Below are 17,160 nucleotides of genomic sequence, written 5' to 3'. Positions count from 1 at the left end.
GGACCCCCACGGCAGGAATGAGACAGACACTTGGTGATATTTGCCAGTTTTTTTTTTTTTTTTAATTAGATTCTGGATTAAAAAGACACCAACTCCAGTCAGGGAGAGCTGTGGCTTCTGTGGGCTAGCCAGTACCCCTGTGCTGGACATCCTTGGCCATGAGATCTTGGTGGGCTAGTTCCCGAACCCTAGGTTCCACAGACCTGAGGGGCACACCCCTCTGGAAGAGAGTGGTGGGCACCCTCATTGGGCTGCACAGGGACCAGCTCTGCTCATGGCAGAACAGCTCACGGCTGTTGTTCTGGTCCTGGGTGGGACTCGGCAAAGTCAGGTCCCCTCCCTTGGCCAGGCCGCCACTGCTGTTCACAGCTGAAGCAGCCAGCACCTGCTGGGATGCAGTGCTGCTAGCCTGGCTGCTGCCCCTGGGCATGGGGAATGGTGCCTTCTCCCCATCTGGGCTTGGCCAGGGGACATATCTCCCAGGGTGTCCTGGGGGTGGCCCCAGCAAGCACCAGCCTGGAGGTGGGGGGCAGAGGAACCAACCCTGCCTCAAAGATGCCCAGGTCTTAAGCAGCAGCTGGTCCCTAGCAGAGGCCTTTGACACTGCCTCGCCCCTGACAGAGGAAGATGAAAACTGCCAGGAGATTGGGCACCTCGGTGTTTCTTCTTGCTGAAGCCACCTGGCCAGTGTGCCTGGGAGTCTAGGCCAGCTCACTCAGCTTGTGTGCGCAGGGTTGGCGGCTGGCTCCCCTCTGCCTTCAGCCACTGCATCTTCTGCCTGTGTTGCTGGATGGCATCCTGAACCCGGGCGTCCATCATGGCCTCAGTGAGGACCCCGTCCTCAGAGGCATATGCCATGGCCTGGCGAAGAAAAGGGTACTGACTCAGGCCACCAGAGGGGCTGCCCGCACAGGGAAGGGGCCAGGCCTGTGGCTCCCAGGTGACTGGTCAGGGCCCACCAGTCACCAGGAACCACTCAGCCTGTAGGCCAGCCCCATCCTTGCTGCTGCTGCTTATCCCCAACCTTGGAGAGACCCCCCCACCCCACAGAACCCAAAGCCCTCTTGCAGGCAGGGCAGGCAGGAGCAAAGGCCAGGGTGCTCCCTTGGGCCTGTGCTCAGACTCAGGAGGGGCCTGGCCTCTCAGCAGGACACATATTCAGACAGAAATGCCAAAGGCACACGCCTTGACTCCCTATGCACTTGAGTGTGCCACACACACGTGCTCACAGGCAGATCTGCAGCCCAGTGTGGCCGCCACCCCTCAATTCCGTGGTTCTGCCTGCTCCACTAAGTTTCTCAATGACTTTCTACAAATAGAAACCCAGAGGACTACTTTCAGGAGGGAGCCCCACCCCTCAACTGCAGGCCTTGCTCTGTGGATAACCAAGCTCCCCTCAGGCCCAGGCCATGGTCATCAGAACCACCACAGGCCTGACACTAAAGGGAAGCAAAGCCCTCCAGGGGTCAAATGGGGCACAGTCCACTGGGACCTGCCCCTCACAGGCCCCCAACTGTCCTCACACAGTGCTTCCCAGAACTGTGGGGCTGCTGTGGGCAGCACTGCATTCCCCATACCCCAGCCTTGGCACGTGGCTTGGGGAACCAGAGTTCTGCTAGTCAGGTCCCAGTGTGGTCCACAGCACTGCAGCTGCCAAAGCAGGTCCTCTGGCCAGGCCACATGCCACCCAGATGACCCAGCATCCCTTCTGTTCCCAGTCACCCATCAAGTGGCTCTGACATGTGCCTATCCTGAGGATAGCACTCAAGTGTCCACCAAGCAGGGGGCTCAAGCCAGGCTGGCTGTTTCTCTCCAGCTCCCTGAGGAGGTTCAGCCACGTTAGGGCATTGGGAGCAAGCTCCCACTGTCTGAGATGACCAGTCACTGTGCTTACCCAGGTGGCCCCAGCCTTGGGACACGGCTGTCCTCAGCACCCAAGCCAGGCCAAGGACAGAGGGGCTGCCCCTGCAGCCTCCTGCGAGGTACACATGAGAATGGCAGAGGAGGCAGGCTGGGTGGCGGCAGCCAGAGGGGATCCAATGGTGGGAAGGGGCGGGTAGAGGTATGCAGTGACGTCACCATGGAGAAGCCAGGCAGCCACCATGTAACCAGGGGATCCAGGCCAACATCCCTGTGATGTTGTGTGGATGTCTGATGCCCCAATGTGCCATGACCAGATGGGTACCTCGCCTTTAGGGTCTCCTCCACAGTCCCACAATCCCAGTCAGAGACACCAGACTGACCAAAGGAGGGACGCTCTATAGCATTCCTCGAACCGTGAGGATCATGCTCAGAACAGCGCCCCCTGAGGAGCCTGAGACAGCAGGATGGAATATCATGGGCATCTGGGCGGGTTCTGGGTGAGATCAAATCTAAAGTGGAATTGAGGGATGTGGTGAGACATTCAGAGTGTAGTGGGGGCTGTGCTGGCCTTGTGACCTTCCTGTGAACTTGGACTTATTCAAAAATTTAGAAGTTCATTACAAAAAAAACACACAAAACCTTAAAGGAGAACTAACACCAATGTTGCTCAAACTCTTCCAAAACCAGACAAAACACCACATGTAAACCATAGATCCAGATCCTCTGTGAATACTGATGTAAAACCCTCAACAAAATACTAACAAACCAAACTCAGTAGCACACTGACATGGCTATACATCACAACCAAATGGGATTTATTCCTGGAGTGCAAGGATGGCTCACCTAGGGAAAACTGACCTAGGCAAATAATTAACAAAATGGACAAAAACCACATGAGCGTTTCAGTTAATGAGAAAAAATGTTGGCAAAATCCAATACCCTTTCTTGACAAAAACAATAAACTAGGGGGAATTCCCTGGTGGTCCAGTGGTGAGGACTCTACACTTCCACTGCCAAGGGTCCTGGTATATGTGCTCAGGGGAGAAAAAGATCCTGCAAGCCATAAGGCATGACAAACCAATAATAGACCAGGAATATAAGAAAATGTCTTCATTCTAATAGAGGCCATATAAGAAAAACTCACAGCAAAAGTCATCTCAATGGTAAAAGACTGAAAGCTTTTCCACTAAAACTAGGATCAAGGCAAGGATGCCCACTTTCAGCACTTCAGGTCAACATAGCACTAGAAATTGTAGACAGATCAATTAGACAAGAAAAAGAAATAAAAGACATCAGATCGGAAAGGAAGAAGTAAAATTGTCTGTAGATGATGTGATCTTATTACATACAGTAAACCCTAAAGATCCCCCCAAAATTCTTAAAAGTAATAAACTCAACAAAGTTGCTGGATACAGAAGTAACACACAAAACCACTTGGGTCTCTATAGTAACACTAAACAACTGGAAAAGAAAGCAAGAAAATAGGGGCTTCCCTGGTAGTCCATTGGTTAAGAATCTGTTTCGCAATACAAGGGACAGTGGTTTGATTCCTCATCCAGGAAGTATTTAGCTGGAATTCCAATACTACCCAAAGCAATCCACAGATTCAGTGCAATCCCTATCAAAATTTCAATGATGATTTTTTGCATAAATTAAAAAAAAAATCCACCCTAAAATTCATATGCAATTTCAAAGGCCCCCAAGTAGCCAAAACAGTCATGAACCTCAGAATTCTCACATTTCCTCATTTTAAAACCTAAAGGACAGTGGTACTGGCACTAAGACAGACATAGCCCAACAGAACAGAACAGAGCGCCCAGACACAAACCCTCACGTATACTGTCAGTGACCTCCAAGAAGGGGGCCGAGACCACGCGCTGGGGAAATGACTGCCTTTCCAACAAGTGGTGCTGGGAAAACTCCAAACTTTAAAACTGGTAGAAATAAACTTAGGGGAGAAGCTTTCAGACACTGGATTTAGCAATGACTTGTCTGTGACACTAAAAGCAGGCGACAAAAGAAAAAAAATAGGAAAATTCAGCTTCATAAAAATTAAAATCTTTTGTGCTTCAAAGGACACTGGTGGCTCTAGTGATAAAGAACCTGCCTGCCAATGCAGGAGACCCAAGAAACACAGATTTGATCCCTGAGTCGGCAAGATCCCTTACAGGAGGGCATGGCAATCCACTTCAGTATTCATGCTTGCAAAATCCCATGGATGAGGAGCCTGGCGGGCTACAGTCCACAGGGTCGCAGAGTCAGATACTACTAAAGCGACCTAGCAGCAGAAGCAAGACACTACCAAGAGAGTAAAAAAAGGCAACCCACAGAAGAGGGGGAAAATATTTGCAAACCATGTGTCTGATAAATGGTTAATATCTAAAATATATAGAAACAACACAAGTGTCCACTTGCAGCCAGAGAGGTGCATGAGGTATGTCCATTGCACTCCAGGGTGTCAGGCTGCCTGACGAGGACAATGACACCTGTTACAACACGGATGAACCTCAAGGGCACTGTGCTCAGTGAGGAAGCCAGTTTTAAGAAGACAATGCCGGTATGATTCCTCACAGGTCCCTGGAAGAGTCAAGACTCTCAGAGACAGCAAGTAGGGGAGTGGGGGCTGGCGGTGGGCGGCAGGCATGGCAGCAAGTGTTTAATGGAGACAGAGCTTCAGTCTGGGAAGATAAAGTCCTGGAGATGATGGTGGGGACAGTGTACAACAACACGAATGTGCTCAATGCCACTGAGCTGTGCACTTAAAAATGGTCAAGATGAATTTTATGTTAAAAAGTTCAGGTTCCCATGATGGATGACGAACTGTAGGATGGTGAGAAGCATAGACCTGACCGTCACACCATGGCACAGGGCGGCAGCTGCAACAGAGCCCACGATACCAGCAAGCGGGAAGTAGATGCCGGGTGCCTGGGCTGCCCGGCCGGAGAGAGTGGTAGGGTGGTCAGAAGTCGCCACAGCCCAGCCCCAAGCACCTGGGGCCACAAGGGGAGCAAACTTGAAAGAGTGATGCCAACATGTCCTGTCCAAGGCGATGGAATCCCCATGGCATTCTGGGGGTTGCGGGAAGTGGTGTTGGAAGTGGTGATGAGTACCAGGCACACCCTGTGCACACCTGACCAGGGACTGGATACACAGGGAGAGCTCCCTGCAGGCTCCAGCCTCCCGCGCTTGCGCCGGGTCTCCTGACCCTCAGCTCCTCACCCGAGAGTACATGCAGGCCTGTCTCATGGCCTCCTCAAAGAACTGGGAAGAGAAGCAGGGAGAGGAGGTGCACCAGGACCCCTGCTGCTGGGACCACCTGTTTGTCCTCCCCCAGGTCACACTGAAGTGCTAACCCCAGCATGGCTGCCCTTGGAAACAGGCGGGTCAGGTCAGGTAGGGTCACAGAATGGCACCCTACTCCTGCAGGGCTGTGCGTGAGCAAGTGGCAAGGATGCTGCTGGGTGGCAGCCAGGAAGCGGGCCCTCATAGCAACAGGAACCCCCTCACTGGCACCCTGAGGCAGGACATCCAGCCTCCAGAACCATGAGGTGACACTTGTTCAAGCCCTGGCTGTGCGTTTTGTCCCGGCCGCCTGGGTTGTTGGCCACTTTGCTGGTCACGGAAATAGCCAACCTTGTGAGGCCTGCTTCCTGACTGAGGCCAGCATGGGGAAGAGCCCCTGACTCCCGCAGTGGGGTTTGAGATCTGGGGCTGTTTGTTACAGCACAACCTAGTTCATCCTGACTAACACACTCGTGTATCTGGACGAGGATGTTCAAATTCAACAGATGTCCCCTAATTTCATAAAAGATGCGTTCATGCTCAGCTGACAGTGGCCAGGCTGTCATGTGGCCACAGACACAACTCACTCAGCACACTCCACCCAGCAAGGACAATGGAGAAACGTGCTAAATGGCTGCTTCCCTCCCCACACGCGGGGAGCTGCCACCGGGATGCCTCAGAGGAAAGCCTGGTGTCAGGACTGACCAGGGCCACTCTGACCTGTGTGCCCAGAGCCACCATCCCGCTGCCCCCAGGCCCTTGTGACACCACAAACCTGTCCTGAAAGCCAGGACACCCACCGCCTTCATTACCCTGCAGATCATCCTAAAGGCTGTGGGCTTCTGCAAGGAGCCCAGAAGGAAATCCCGTCAGGTCAGTTTTGTCCTGTGCCCACAGACAACTCCTGGGAAGCGCCATGCCCTCCCAGGCTGTGGCCCCAGACTCTGCACCATCTGCCATCACCTGTACCGACTGTCCTGGGCCCTGGCTGGAGACAAAGCCCAGTGGTTCCTGGGAAGTGAACATGTTGGCCACAGGACATGCCACTGATCTAGAGGGCCCCTTTTGATGTGGACCAGAACGACAACAGGGAGGCCAGAAAATGCGAAGCTGCAGAGGGCCCTGGCTCATTCCCCACCTTGCAGGGGCCCCAGGACTGTGATGGCAGGGAAGTAGGCAGTCATGTCACAGCTGTCCAGAAACCCTTCAGAAACACCCCAGTGGGCGCTCAGGAACCAGCCCAACCGCCTTCCAACCACTCCGAGGGTCCCTGGCTCAGCTGGGCTCTGCCCTGCAGGGTATGTCTCAGCTCACCTGCCACGCCACAGCGAGCTGAGAGATCTCCCGGCCTGACATGCCCTCTGTCAGCTGCGCAATCTCCGAGCACTTCTTTCCATAGTCAAACTGGGCCAGCTTCAAGCGCCTGTGAGGAGTTTCCGAGTGATGCCTGGGCGCCCACAAGACCCACAAACGACCAGAGGCTAGTGAGGGCCTGGCTTCTACTAATGGAGGCCAGGGTGGAGCCTGCGCTGGGAAACCCCAGGGAAGAGCGTCCAAGCCCCTTGCTGTAATGAGGCACACCCTGACCAATGTCCACAGGTGTGATCCTTCCACCTCCTCCCCTCCTGGGCATGTCCCTTCCCTGGGGAGCCCAAGACGGAGCCCCAGTGGGGGCCGTGTAAGGATGAGGGGCACAAGCTGTGCTCAGGGGCAGCTGAGGGGCTGTTCAGGACATGCAGGAACAGGCAGGGGGAGATCCCAGTCTGCTCCCAGCCCCACCGCTGGCCAGGGGGCTGGGGGCCATGTGCTCTCCCCCTGAACCCCCGCTGCACACAGCAGCTAACACTCCTGACCCCTTTGCATGCAGATCTCGCCCCATCGGGCTTGACTGAAAGCCCGAGAGAGACCACTCAAACTCTTGTGAAAAGCCTCAGCTCCTCAGGTTGCGTACAGTGCCCGGGCTGCTGCTGGGTCAGGATGTGCCTTCAGGAGCTTAAGGGGACTGGGATCAGCTGGGGCAAGAGGGGAAAGAGGCCCAGGAAAGAGAACTCAGGGGACAGGTGGCAAAGGACTGGCAAAGTCTGCCTGAGCACAGAAGATGGCTCAGCTGTGCCAGGCGGATCCAGGTCAGTGGGGCTGAGATCCGGTCCCCAGGGAGGGATACAAATAGAGCAGGCTTATCTGGAGCGCTCCTGAAAGCACAGCAGTCGGGGCCGGGGGGGTCCTGGACGAGCAAGGAGGGTTACCCCAGCCAGTGGGCCCCAGTGTGTGCAGTGAGGGGCCCAGAGCAAGGCTCAAAGAGTCCAGAAGTGGGCTGTCATGGCCCCTCACTACCAGGACCCAAGTGTGGACTGGATCTGAGGGGTTTGAAGGCAGGATGGAGGCAGGAGATCAATGGGTGGACAGGATAGGAGGGCAGAACCTCCAATGATGGGTGGTCAGGACCCCGTGGTGAAACCCCAGGGGCAGGGTTAGGATTAGTGCCCATGTGGGCACTGGGGGGAGGGACCAACATGACAGGCAAGGGGCGCCGTGGTGGCAGGACACTTACTGCTTTCCTTCTGTAGCCGGTTTAAGAACATACTTGTCAAAATACATTCTCACCAGGCGCTCCCGCTCCTCCCGCTGCGGCAGCTCAAAGCTGACCATCTCATCGATGCGGTCGTTGATGGCCCAGTCGAATTGCTCGGGCTGGTTGCTGGCCAGGACCAGCATGAACCTGCAGCCGACACACGGCAAGAGACGGGGGCTGCCGTCCAGCAGGGTCTACTGGGCAGCTTCTCAGCCCACAAAACCAGGGAGACTGGCATCACCCTCTACCACCTGCCCTCCCTGTCTTGCCCCAATTTCCCGCTTCTCTTGACTGATGGCCCAGCCTGGGGGGAGGGCCGTGAAGCCTCCACGTGCAGGAAGGGCAGGGACCCGGGGACCCAGGATGGAGACAGACCCCTGCCCCTCCCCAATCAAGTGCAGGGTCCCAAGGCCTGGCACTCAGCTCAGCAGAGGCAACAACCCAGGAGGAAGTCAACAGGCCTCCCAGCAGCTAGGCTGGGCTCTCCATGGGCAACAGGTGCAGCAGGCAGAGGGCTGGAAGGGTCCTGCCCATGCAGAGTACAAGACTAGGAACCCAGAAGGGCCAGCCCGACCCAGGGTCACCTGACGGTGTGGTGGCCCAACAATGCCTCTCAGGGGCAGAGAGAGGTGCCAAGGGCAGTGGCCTGTGGACGAACATGCCACTGGGCTTGGCTTCAGCCTACAGCATGTCTCAGGGGCACCCACAAATGTCCCCCAGTGCCCAAATGGCCATCCCACTGCACGGAGGGAAGACACAGGAGGCTGTCTGGTCATGTGGGCAGGCCACCCCACAGCAGCCCCGTGAGCTGAGGCAAGGCTGCTGGCCACCCCTTCTCACTTGCTGCTGTGCTGGCCCGTGCGGTGCAGGAAGGCGTTCAGGGTGGCCCTGAGGTCCTCACTGATCTTCTCCTGCACAGAGAAGGGTCAGGCTGTAAGCAGCCATGCAAACAGTCAGGCCCCCCTCATCCAGGACAGAAACATGGAAGGACCTTCACAGATCTAAGCTCAAAGACTGAATGAAGCTTAGCTTTGAAAAGATGCTAAACTTCCACTTTTCAAACGAAATGTATGAACAAAGTGTGGTTGTGGAGCAGGCTCCCAACAACCTTCCCATAAGTGTAGATGTGGCCCAGGCCACCACCTGCCCACTCCCCAGCAGCCAACCCAGTTCAGGACAAATGGGGCCTCTAGACACTTACAGTCGCTCGCTTCCTGAGAAAGGCGTCCGCTTCGTCCACGAAGAGCAGGAGGCTGTGAGGGCAGGGCCACGTGAGGGCAGGCAGGGCACAGCCCAGCGGAAACCCCACACTTTGCACTGTCCCCAGTGGCCTCTGGGACCCAGAGCCTGGCTACCGATCAGGACGTGTCCAGTGCCAGCATTGGGGCAAGTAACTAGAGATTGGCTGGTGAGCCCTCATCTTAAACACTGATAAGTCACCGACACTGAGAGGCCCTTGGACCTCAGGGACAGGCTGTGGGGAAAGTACCGACCCCTTTCCCAGCAGGAGCCCCGGCTCACCCTCGCCGGCTGGTGCTGGCCCAGTCGAAGACCTTGTGCATGGCCGTCACGCCGTCCCGCCCCATGGGGGCCACATCCCCGCCCGTCATGATGGCGTAGTCCATACCGGAGTGCAGCGCCAGTTTCTGGGCGTTTGGGGAAGGGGCTTTAAGGGCTGCTCCACCTACCCTCCACCCCACTTCTCCTGGCCACCAGGGCCGGATCACGTGTGTGTGGAGACACCTGGCCTGCAGAGCTGGACAGGGGCACGTGTCCCAGGCAGGTGAGTCCCCACCACGCCCAGTCCCACCTGTGCCCTCACCTTGGCAAACAGCGTTTTGCCCGTACCGGGTGGCCCATACATCAGAACATTTCGGTACAGACTTTTGTTCTTCTTGGTGTTCCTTGTGGCGATGGCAATGTCCCGCACGCGAGCCTCCAGGCTGGGCTGCCAGGGGACATAGCGGTTTGGGGGGCGCTCTGCTGTCCAGTCCGTCCCTCCTTAGGGCCTGGGCTGGCACAAGAGGCCACTCTCCCCAGCTGGGCTGAGCCAGCAAACCAACTCCTGGGAGGTTGGGCAGCCCCACTTACGCTGAGGACAACACCCTCCAACGCGTCCTGAGGTTTACTGAGGAGGCGCCTGCTGATCTGCAGGGTAAGGGGAGGGTAGGGAGGGTCAGCGAAGCTCATGGCACAGTCACACCAGAACGCATGCGAGCAGCTTTCCTGGACAAGGCCGGCGGGGGAGACCGTCCGCAAAGCTGACCTCCAGCGCTGACCTCACAGCACAGCCCACAAGACGCAGGGGAAGCCTGGCTCCCCTCAAGGGAAGGAGTCGACCCTAGGCTGCCTCCAATGCCTTCTCTTCCAGGAGGACGGCTCACCACAGCCCCAGGAGTTCATAAACAAGCAGGGGGGCAGTCCACTCAAGAGGATGGCCACCCCGACAGACCCCCAGAGAGACCGAGTGGACCAGGGTGAGAGTCCCCCAGTGCTGACATCACAGGGCCCAAGGGGCAGCATCAAGGAGGCAATGCAAGTCAGCACACAGAAGGAGGGTGGCATCTGGACAGAAGAGGAGGAAGGGGCTGTTGGGTGTTTGCCCCCAAGACCTGTGGTTACCTGTATGGGGTGCCTCAGCGCCTCCAGCACCGTGATGCGAGATGTCTCCCGCACCAGGGACGGCTTCCCCAGCCGGGCCTCAACGTACCGCCCTGCTACGGACGTGGCGTTCTTGGCGGAATAGATCCCAACAGCCAGCAGCGTCAGCCCGGCCACCTGGAGCGGACAGAGGAGGCAGGTGGTGTCCATCCCATCCCCTGGCTCCCTGGAGTCTTGCCAGGCCCACCAGCACCGGTGCACCAAAGGGCTGGCACCGGGGAGATGAAACGGGCATTTGGCATCCCCCATGCCCTCCCCCCAGCCCCACCAAGGTTGATGCTGAGTCGTTTGAAGTGCCCCAAACCCAAAGGCCAAGTCACTTGTGCCTTTCTGGTAGGGGGAGGGGTGAGCACTCAGCATAGGCGCCAACCCCCAGTGGCTTGCAGAGCCCCTGACATGTGAAAGTACCCCAGGGAAGAAGGCAAAGGCGCTTACCGTGGCTGTCACTTTGTCCCAGTCTGTCACAAAGGCACGGAACCCTTCACCAAACAGGGTGCCTGCTGTCCTGCAGGGGAGCAGTGGCATGACCCAGAAGGCATCAGGCCATGTGCCACGTGGCTGGAGGCCCCTAGGTCAGCCCCGAGGGGCACTGCAGAAGGACCAGTCAGGGGAGGAGTAGGGCACCCACGTAGGAAAGGGGCCAGCAGAAGCCTGCCATGCGGGGCCTCACCTGATGGACTCTAGGATGGTCTGGCGGTGCTCAGCGGCCTTCAGGCGGATCTGCTCTCGGATGATATCAGCGTTCTCGCGCTCGGCCTTGGCCCGGGCGCGCGCCTCGGCCTCCACCCGCAGCATCTCATTCTTGTGCCGCAGCTCCATCTCCCGCTCCACGGTGGCTGCCCGGGGAGGGGGCAGGGGTGGTGCTCAGCCCATGGCCCCCACCCAGGGCTGCTACAGAGGACAAGCAAGCCAGGGTGCCCTCTACCCCCAGGGTCTCAGCGTGCCCACCCCTGATGCTGCCTGGGGAGTGAAAGGCCTAAAGCAAGGGCGTGACCCGTGGCCAAGAGCTCCCAGGTCAGGGCCCTACCTCGCCGCAGGGCCTCCTGTTTCTGCACAGATTCCTCTTGCTTCCGTAAGTTTTCCTCGTTGAGAAGTTGCTGAGAAGGAGCCACAAAGGGAAGGGAAGGGCTTCGAGATTAGGAAACAGGCAACATCACACCAACAGGTTAGCTGCTCTGGCCTTGGAGACACCCCCACCACTCCTAGGGCTCCAAGCTCCTGGGGACGGTTACCCTGGGGCCTGCAGGCTGCACAGCCTAAGGCAGGAAGGAACCCTGGCCCCCCGCTCAGCTCAGCCTCGGGGTGGCCCTGACCTACGGCTGTCCTCATGAAATGGGCCTTTTGCCGAACTGTTGAATTTAGAAGCTAAAATGCCAACAGGCTCGATGTTTGAATGCCCCCTACAAACTCACTCGTCAGTCAAGTCCCACTTGGGAGACCCTCAGGGCAGCTCGGTTGGAACCCTCCTTTTCCCGCCCCTCAACCCAGTGCTTGCTGACAAGAGGATCCCAGACTCTGGCCCCCATGCCCCCTTGGGGAAGATGAGTGGCCAGGCAGTGCTCACCTGCTGCTTTAGCTGGTCCTCGTAGCGCTGCCGGGCCAGCTTGTCCTGGTACTGGGCCCTCTAGGGAGGGAGAGGGCGATGTGAACATACCCCAGCCTCAGGAACTAAGGTCTAGGCCGGGCCCCCACAGGCGCTGTCCCTGATGAGCACCCCTCCCCGGCCCCGCTCTCTTACAGCCTGGTGCTGCCGCGTCTCCTCACTCAGGGTCTTCCTCCTCTCCTCAGCCTGCACTCGGATCTGATCGCCCTTCAGCTGCTCCACTGCGGCCTCGTACTCCTGCAGGACACACCAGCTGCTGTGAGCCAGGGCCTAGTCAGACCTCCTGCCCCCCGTTCCCCCTCTGAGGGCCCTCCGAAGGGGCCAGACAGTGATGTGGCCTGTTCCACACCCCCATAGGCCTGTAGGTGCTCAGCTGCAACTGCACCAAGGCCCGGGAGGACCCAGACCCACAGGCAAAGAGAAGCCAGGAGAATGGACTGGGCCGGTGCCAAAGTAGCCAGAGAGTCTCCTGGGTGCCAGCCCCCCGACATGTGCTTGTGCTAGCTGCTCACTTCCTGATTCACTTTACAACAACCCAGGTGGAGCATAGAGCAGGGCCTTTTCCACATTTGCTCACTATGTGCTCAGTGTGAGGGTGGGGCTCCCCTCTGAGAAACCAGACTCCTCACCCACACCTGCCTTCCAGAAGGTTCTGTGCAGACCTCAGGCCACACACCTGTGCTGATGCCCATTTCCCTCAACCCTGAGGAGGTGCCTGGGCACCCACCCCGCGCCCATCGCCTGCCTGTGTTCTCTCACCCTCCCCCAGCACCCACCCTCACCGATCACCCCGTCCTCTCCATCCCCCAACCCCTAGCACCCACCTTGCACCCACTGCCTGTGTCCTCTCCTTTCTGCCCGGGTCCTCTCCACAGCCCCCCAGCGCCCACCCTCACCCACCTTGAGCTTGGCTTGATGCTCCAGCTGAAGTGTCTGCTCCTGCATCTGAGCCAGACTCAGCGCCTCCTTGGCGTGTCCTGGGGGGAGGGGCGTGCAGGCATCAGGACACCAGGCAAGCGTTCACCCGGGCTAGGGGCGCTCAAGGACACCACAGCCTCAACCTGAAAGCACGCGTGGCCACGCTGGTTCCTGGTCAGATTTGCTCAGAGGCCCCCACTAAGAAGACCACTGCCCCATCTTGTCACTTTTGTCTATTCCACCCCCAACAGAAAACCCACATGTGGGGTCTGCCCCCAGGGGACTGTCACACCCCAGAGGGCTCCAGCAGAGAGGCTGTCCACTGCTCGTCCACCGACAGCAGGAGAGTCAAGCCTGTGGTTATACCGTCATTTATTTTTCAAGTGTGAATGTTTCTCTTGAGCCTTTGATACCTGTTACTATTCTACAACTGAGCACAGGCAGCTGAGGGCCTGAGTAAGAAAGAAGCAAAGGCGGATTAAACCAGAAAGAAGGCAACGCTTGCAGGCTGACGTTATAAATGTCTTCACAGGCCATCTGTTAGAAACATGTGTGTAATTAACATCTTCCAGCTGTGTGCTCTTCATAAGGGGACACATGTGGAAATATGTGGCAATACAAGGATGTTCTAGAAAAGAACGGACCCCAGCACTCTCCTTTTTTTTTTTTTATTTATTTTTTTTACTGTCCTTTCTAAAAAACCTTTGCATGGGGCCTAAGAGACCCCTGGTAACACAGTTCTGTCATCAGTGTAGAGTCCACGCTTTACCACAAAAACCTTCTAACGCATAACAGCACAGAGAGAAGCTGGGGACCCCGTGGGCCCACCTCTCTGATGCTACCACATTCCTAGGTTGCGGACCACACGTCCACCCTTCTGTCTGCCACATCTGTCTTATTTTTTGAGGCCTTCAAGGTAGGCTGCAGATCCCAGGACCTGTCACCCCCAAGTTGCAGCCCACACGCCACTGATTAGAACATAACCCCTGGGGCTGCCGGCTCCCAGCATGGGGCTCAATTGTCAGCTGAGGCACTCGGTCTGGCTTCAGAGCTTAGGGAGGACCTGCAGCTGGCTTGTTTACTCAAGCTGTGACCTATGGCAGCCAGGCTTGGTCACAGCCTGCAAGCAAAGCGGGCGCTCCCTCCCCTGACTCGTGGAGTGAGATGGCTGAATTTGAATTTGGCAATAAGGAGTTCATGATCTGAAAGCAGGTAAACTGCTTAGTGCAGGGCCTGGCACCCAGGAGCCCTGCTAATCACAAGCTTTGGGCTCAGTGCTGAGAATGACGACTGTCACCTCACATCGTCCCGCACCAGGAGACGGGCCCAGCATCAACTGCACCCACCACAGGCAAGTTACTCTTCCCAAAATGCTATAAACACGTGGAGCACACAGCTTAAGGCCAAATGGGCTGCTCTGGCGTCCAAGGAGGACTGAGGAGCCCTGGGGAACCAACAGCATCAGGCTAGGCCCCAAGGGACACAGACAGTGGCCAGGCTGTGAGGGGCAGCTGAGGGTATCTTCGGTTCGCATAGGAGAGCAATGAGTGAACAAGAGTGAGCCCAGGCCAACCAGGGCAGGCCTCTGGCTGGGAACTGGAAGCATCTCCAGAAGACAGGCCTGGGGAGGGGCTGAGGGGCCTGAGGCACCCTGGGGAGGAGGGTTTGGGGACAGAGGGGACAGGCAGCTCAGGGTGACACCTCTCCCACTGACCAGCAGAGAAGCCAGGAAGGAAGGCAAGAACAAAATGAAGTAGGGTTCACACCTGGGACAGCATCACGAGACATGGAGACGGATGAGGAGACAATGCCTCTAAGTGGTGGCAGGCGGAAGCTCTGCAGGAAATGCTGACTGTGGGAGGTGGGAGAGCAGAGGCCAAGGCCCTGCGGACCCAAGTGGAGCATGTTCTGGGGCAGCCAGTGCAGGAGACCTGGGAGCAGCTCACAGGCATGAGCAGACAGGAAGTCAGGGAGTTCCCTCGACTGCTACCCTGAGACACACCACAGGCTATTCACACTGGCCTGTACAACTGTGTGAGTGCGAGGGGCCAAGAGTCAGGCTTCAGATTCCCCAAGGGAGGACAGGAAATGGGTGAAGCCCCCCCATCACATGTGTGCGCACACACATACCCCACCCCACACACACCCCTAAGAAATAAGGGCGAACTCCCCCCACACACACACCTAAGAAATGAGGGTGTACTCCCCCCAACCCCCCACCACACACAAACCTAAGAAATTAGACCTCATGTCAAAAGTCTATGATCACTGAGGTGTCTTGAAGCCTGGTCATTGTCTCTCAAGCCCCTCTGCAAGCCTGTCTTCTATTATCTTGCAAACTTAATCCATCTATTACACTCTACACCCACTCAGAGGTAGGGAGTGTTCCAGGTAGGTCTAAGGAAACAGGCTGCCCTGGGCCCAGGCCTAAATATCCACAACGTTCCTCCCAGGATCGGAGAACCAGGCAGGCAGGAGACCTTTGCGCGGGGTGTTCTTGTGGCCCCGGTGGAAGAGCAGAGACTAAGCCACAAAGTGCCAGGCCACCCCTGGATAGGAAGATTCTGCTCACCTCTGCTTACAAGGCTGCAGCATGGGGTGGTAAGAAAACAGCACCTCTGCTTAAAAGTTTGAAAGTCGCTGTATTCTTCCAACTAACATCTTCTCAGCATGTGCTATATTCCAGACTTTTGAGACATCGTCAAATCCGCAGAAGAAAAGAAGGTTGGGAGAAAATACGTGGGCTTAGTGAAGGTGCAGTCAAGGGCTGATGCCTTGAGGGTAGGAGCCAAGAAGGTCATCTGCTGCCCTGGGCCGGCCTTATTTGTTGCTTACAGACCTCACCTATTCGAATGCTAACGTTCTCCAACAATAAGTGAAAGCCTGATGCATTTTCTTTAAAGCCTAGGACACTCAAACCCATCTCCCTACTCAAACGGAAAACTGCCAGCAACTAGCACAGACGGATCCCCAACCTGGCCTGCCTTGGCCGTCCCACGTGGAGGCGGAAAGAGGCCGTAACTGGAGACCAGGGTGCAGTTCCGCCACCTGCTGCCCGTACCCTCTGAGTCTACTCGGCACTGGTTTCCCCACGTGAAGAATGCGTGGCAGCTGGGAAGATGCCAGAAGGTCAGGGCATCCCGAACTTCCCCTGCACGCAGGGTGGCTCCGGCGGGCTTATCGCTTAAGGCTGGTTTCCTCCCCCGACCACCACTTGCTGCTCGATCGCTCAGACCACTTGCCCGCGAGCGCCCCGCCCGGTCGCCCTGCCCGCGCCCACCCGCCGCACTCACGCGAGTGCTCCAGCTCTCTCGCCGCCTTGGCCGCACGCTCCAGGCCCGTCGGGTCGAAGTTGCTCCATTTGTCCTTGGGCCCCGGCCGGTCCCCCGCGCCGCCGTCCCCGCTGCCTTCGCCTCCGGGCTGTACGGGCGGCAGGGGCAGAGGTGGCCCCGTGCCTTCGCCCTTGGAACCCTTGATGCCGAAGAGCCAGGACATGGTCCACAAGCGCCGCCGCCGCGGGAACTTGCAGCCCAATGGACTCGCGGGACTCACAGCGGGTTCCACGCGCCTCGAGCCGGCGGCAAAGACTGCGCAGGCGCAACAGCGGCCCTTCCTCCCTGGCAATGGAGGCGTGTGAGGGTCCCGTGCCCCATGCGACCCTCGGATTGGCTACGAGGGTCGTGACATCATGGTGTCTCAGCCGCGATTGTAGAGGCAGGCACAGAGGGCAGGCCGTCGGAGGGGCGGGGCGAGGTACCAGGTGACAGGCGCCGATCAGGGACAAAATTGAGGAGCTGGGCGCGTGCGCCCCCTTGAATACGTCAGCGTGGCAATGACGCTGGCCCAGTTGCTATGGGCCTCCAGAGTTCCGGCCCCGGGGGCAGCAGAGATGCTGGTGCTGGAGCGGAAGGCTTTTGGGTCCCGAACGAGGGAGCGGCCGCGGGAGCAAGAGTCCTCCACAGGCGCTCGGTCAGCGGGGGAGGAACCGGCCCGCGGCGAGCGATGGGTCGCAGGACCGGGGCAGAGAGTAGGTGCCGGCGCCGCTGGCTGAGCGGCTCCCTAGGATGGCAGAGAGCGGGTTGGGTGTGTCCAGCGCAAAGCGGGCCGGCTCATGGGCCGGGCGGCGCGGGAAGTGCTGGGCCTGTTGCTTGTTGGGTCTCGGTGTTGAAATGATGGAAGGGCGGAAGCGCGGCCCTGGCCAATCTCCAGCAACCGTCAGTAGGATGAAGGGCTCTCCCAAACCTCCTCTTCAGCGTCTCAG

The 17,160-nt window shown here is 57.7% G+C and overlaps 1 protein-coding gene across 6 annotated transcripts; it reads right to left on the bottom strand.

Moving 5' to 3' along the window:
• Positions 1-34: 34 nt before the first annotated feature.
• LOC147356481 (ATPase family AAA domain-containing protein 3) lies at positions 35-16,481 on the bottom strand. Of its 6 annotated transcripts, none has more exons than XM_086343990.1 (17): positions 16,193-16,481; positions 15,472-15,586; positions 12,882-13,042; positions 12,117-12,218; positions 11,943-12,002; positions 11,406-11,475; positions 11,049-11,214; positions 10,814-10,883; positions 10,340-10,495; positions 9,809-9,865; positions 9,540-9,665; positions 9,239-9,363; positions 8,919-8,970; positions 8,558-8,628; positions 7,697-7,864; positions 6,460-6,568; positions 35-861 (listed from the first exon to the last, which is right to left on the bottom strand). In XM_086343990.1, exons 3-17 carry the CDS (start codon positions 12,924-12,926, stop codon positions 712-714), a joined length of 1,527 nt encoding a protein of 508 aa, XP_086200116.1. In that variant the 5' UTR covers positions 12,927-13,042; positions 15,472-15,586; positions 16,193-16,481; the 3' UTR covers positions 35-711. The 6 variants fall into 6 exon arrangements, 5 of the variants coding, with proteins under 5 accessions (XP_086200116.1, XP_086200119.1, XP_086200115.1 ...); XM_086343993.1 differs by having other exon boundaries at positions 11,406-11,506; positions 12,882-12,958; XM_086343989.1 differs by having other exon boundaries at positions 12,882-12,958.
• Positions 16,482-17,160: the final 679 nt, after the last annotated feature.

The sequence above is a fragment of the Bos grunniens genome, chromosome 16 (assembly GCF_055505025.1).
Source record: "Bos grunniens cultivar Pamir isolate PY7600 chromosome 16, Bosgru_T2T1.0, whole genome shotgun sequence".
Classification (NCBI taxonomy): Eukaryota; Metazoa; Chordata; class Mammalia; order Artiodactyla; family Bovidae; genus Bos; species Bos grunniens.
This window is presented reverse-complemented; position numbering and strand designations above follow the sequence as displayed.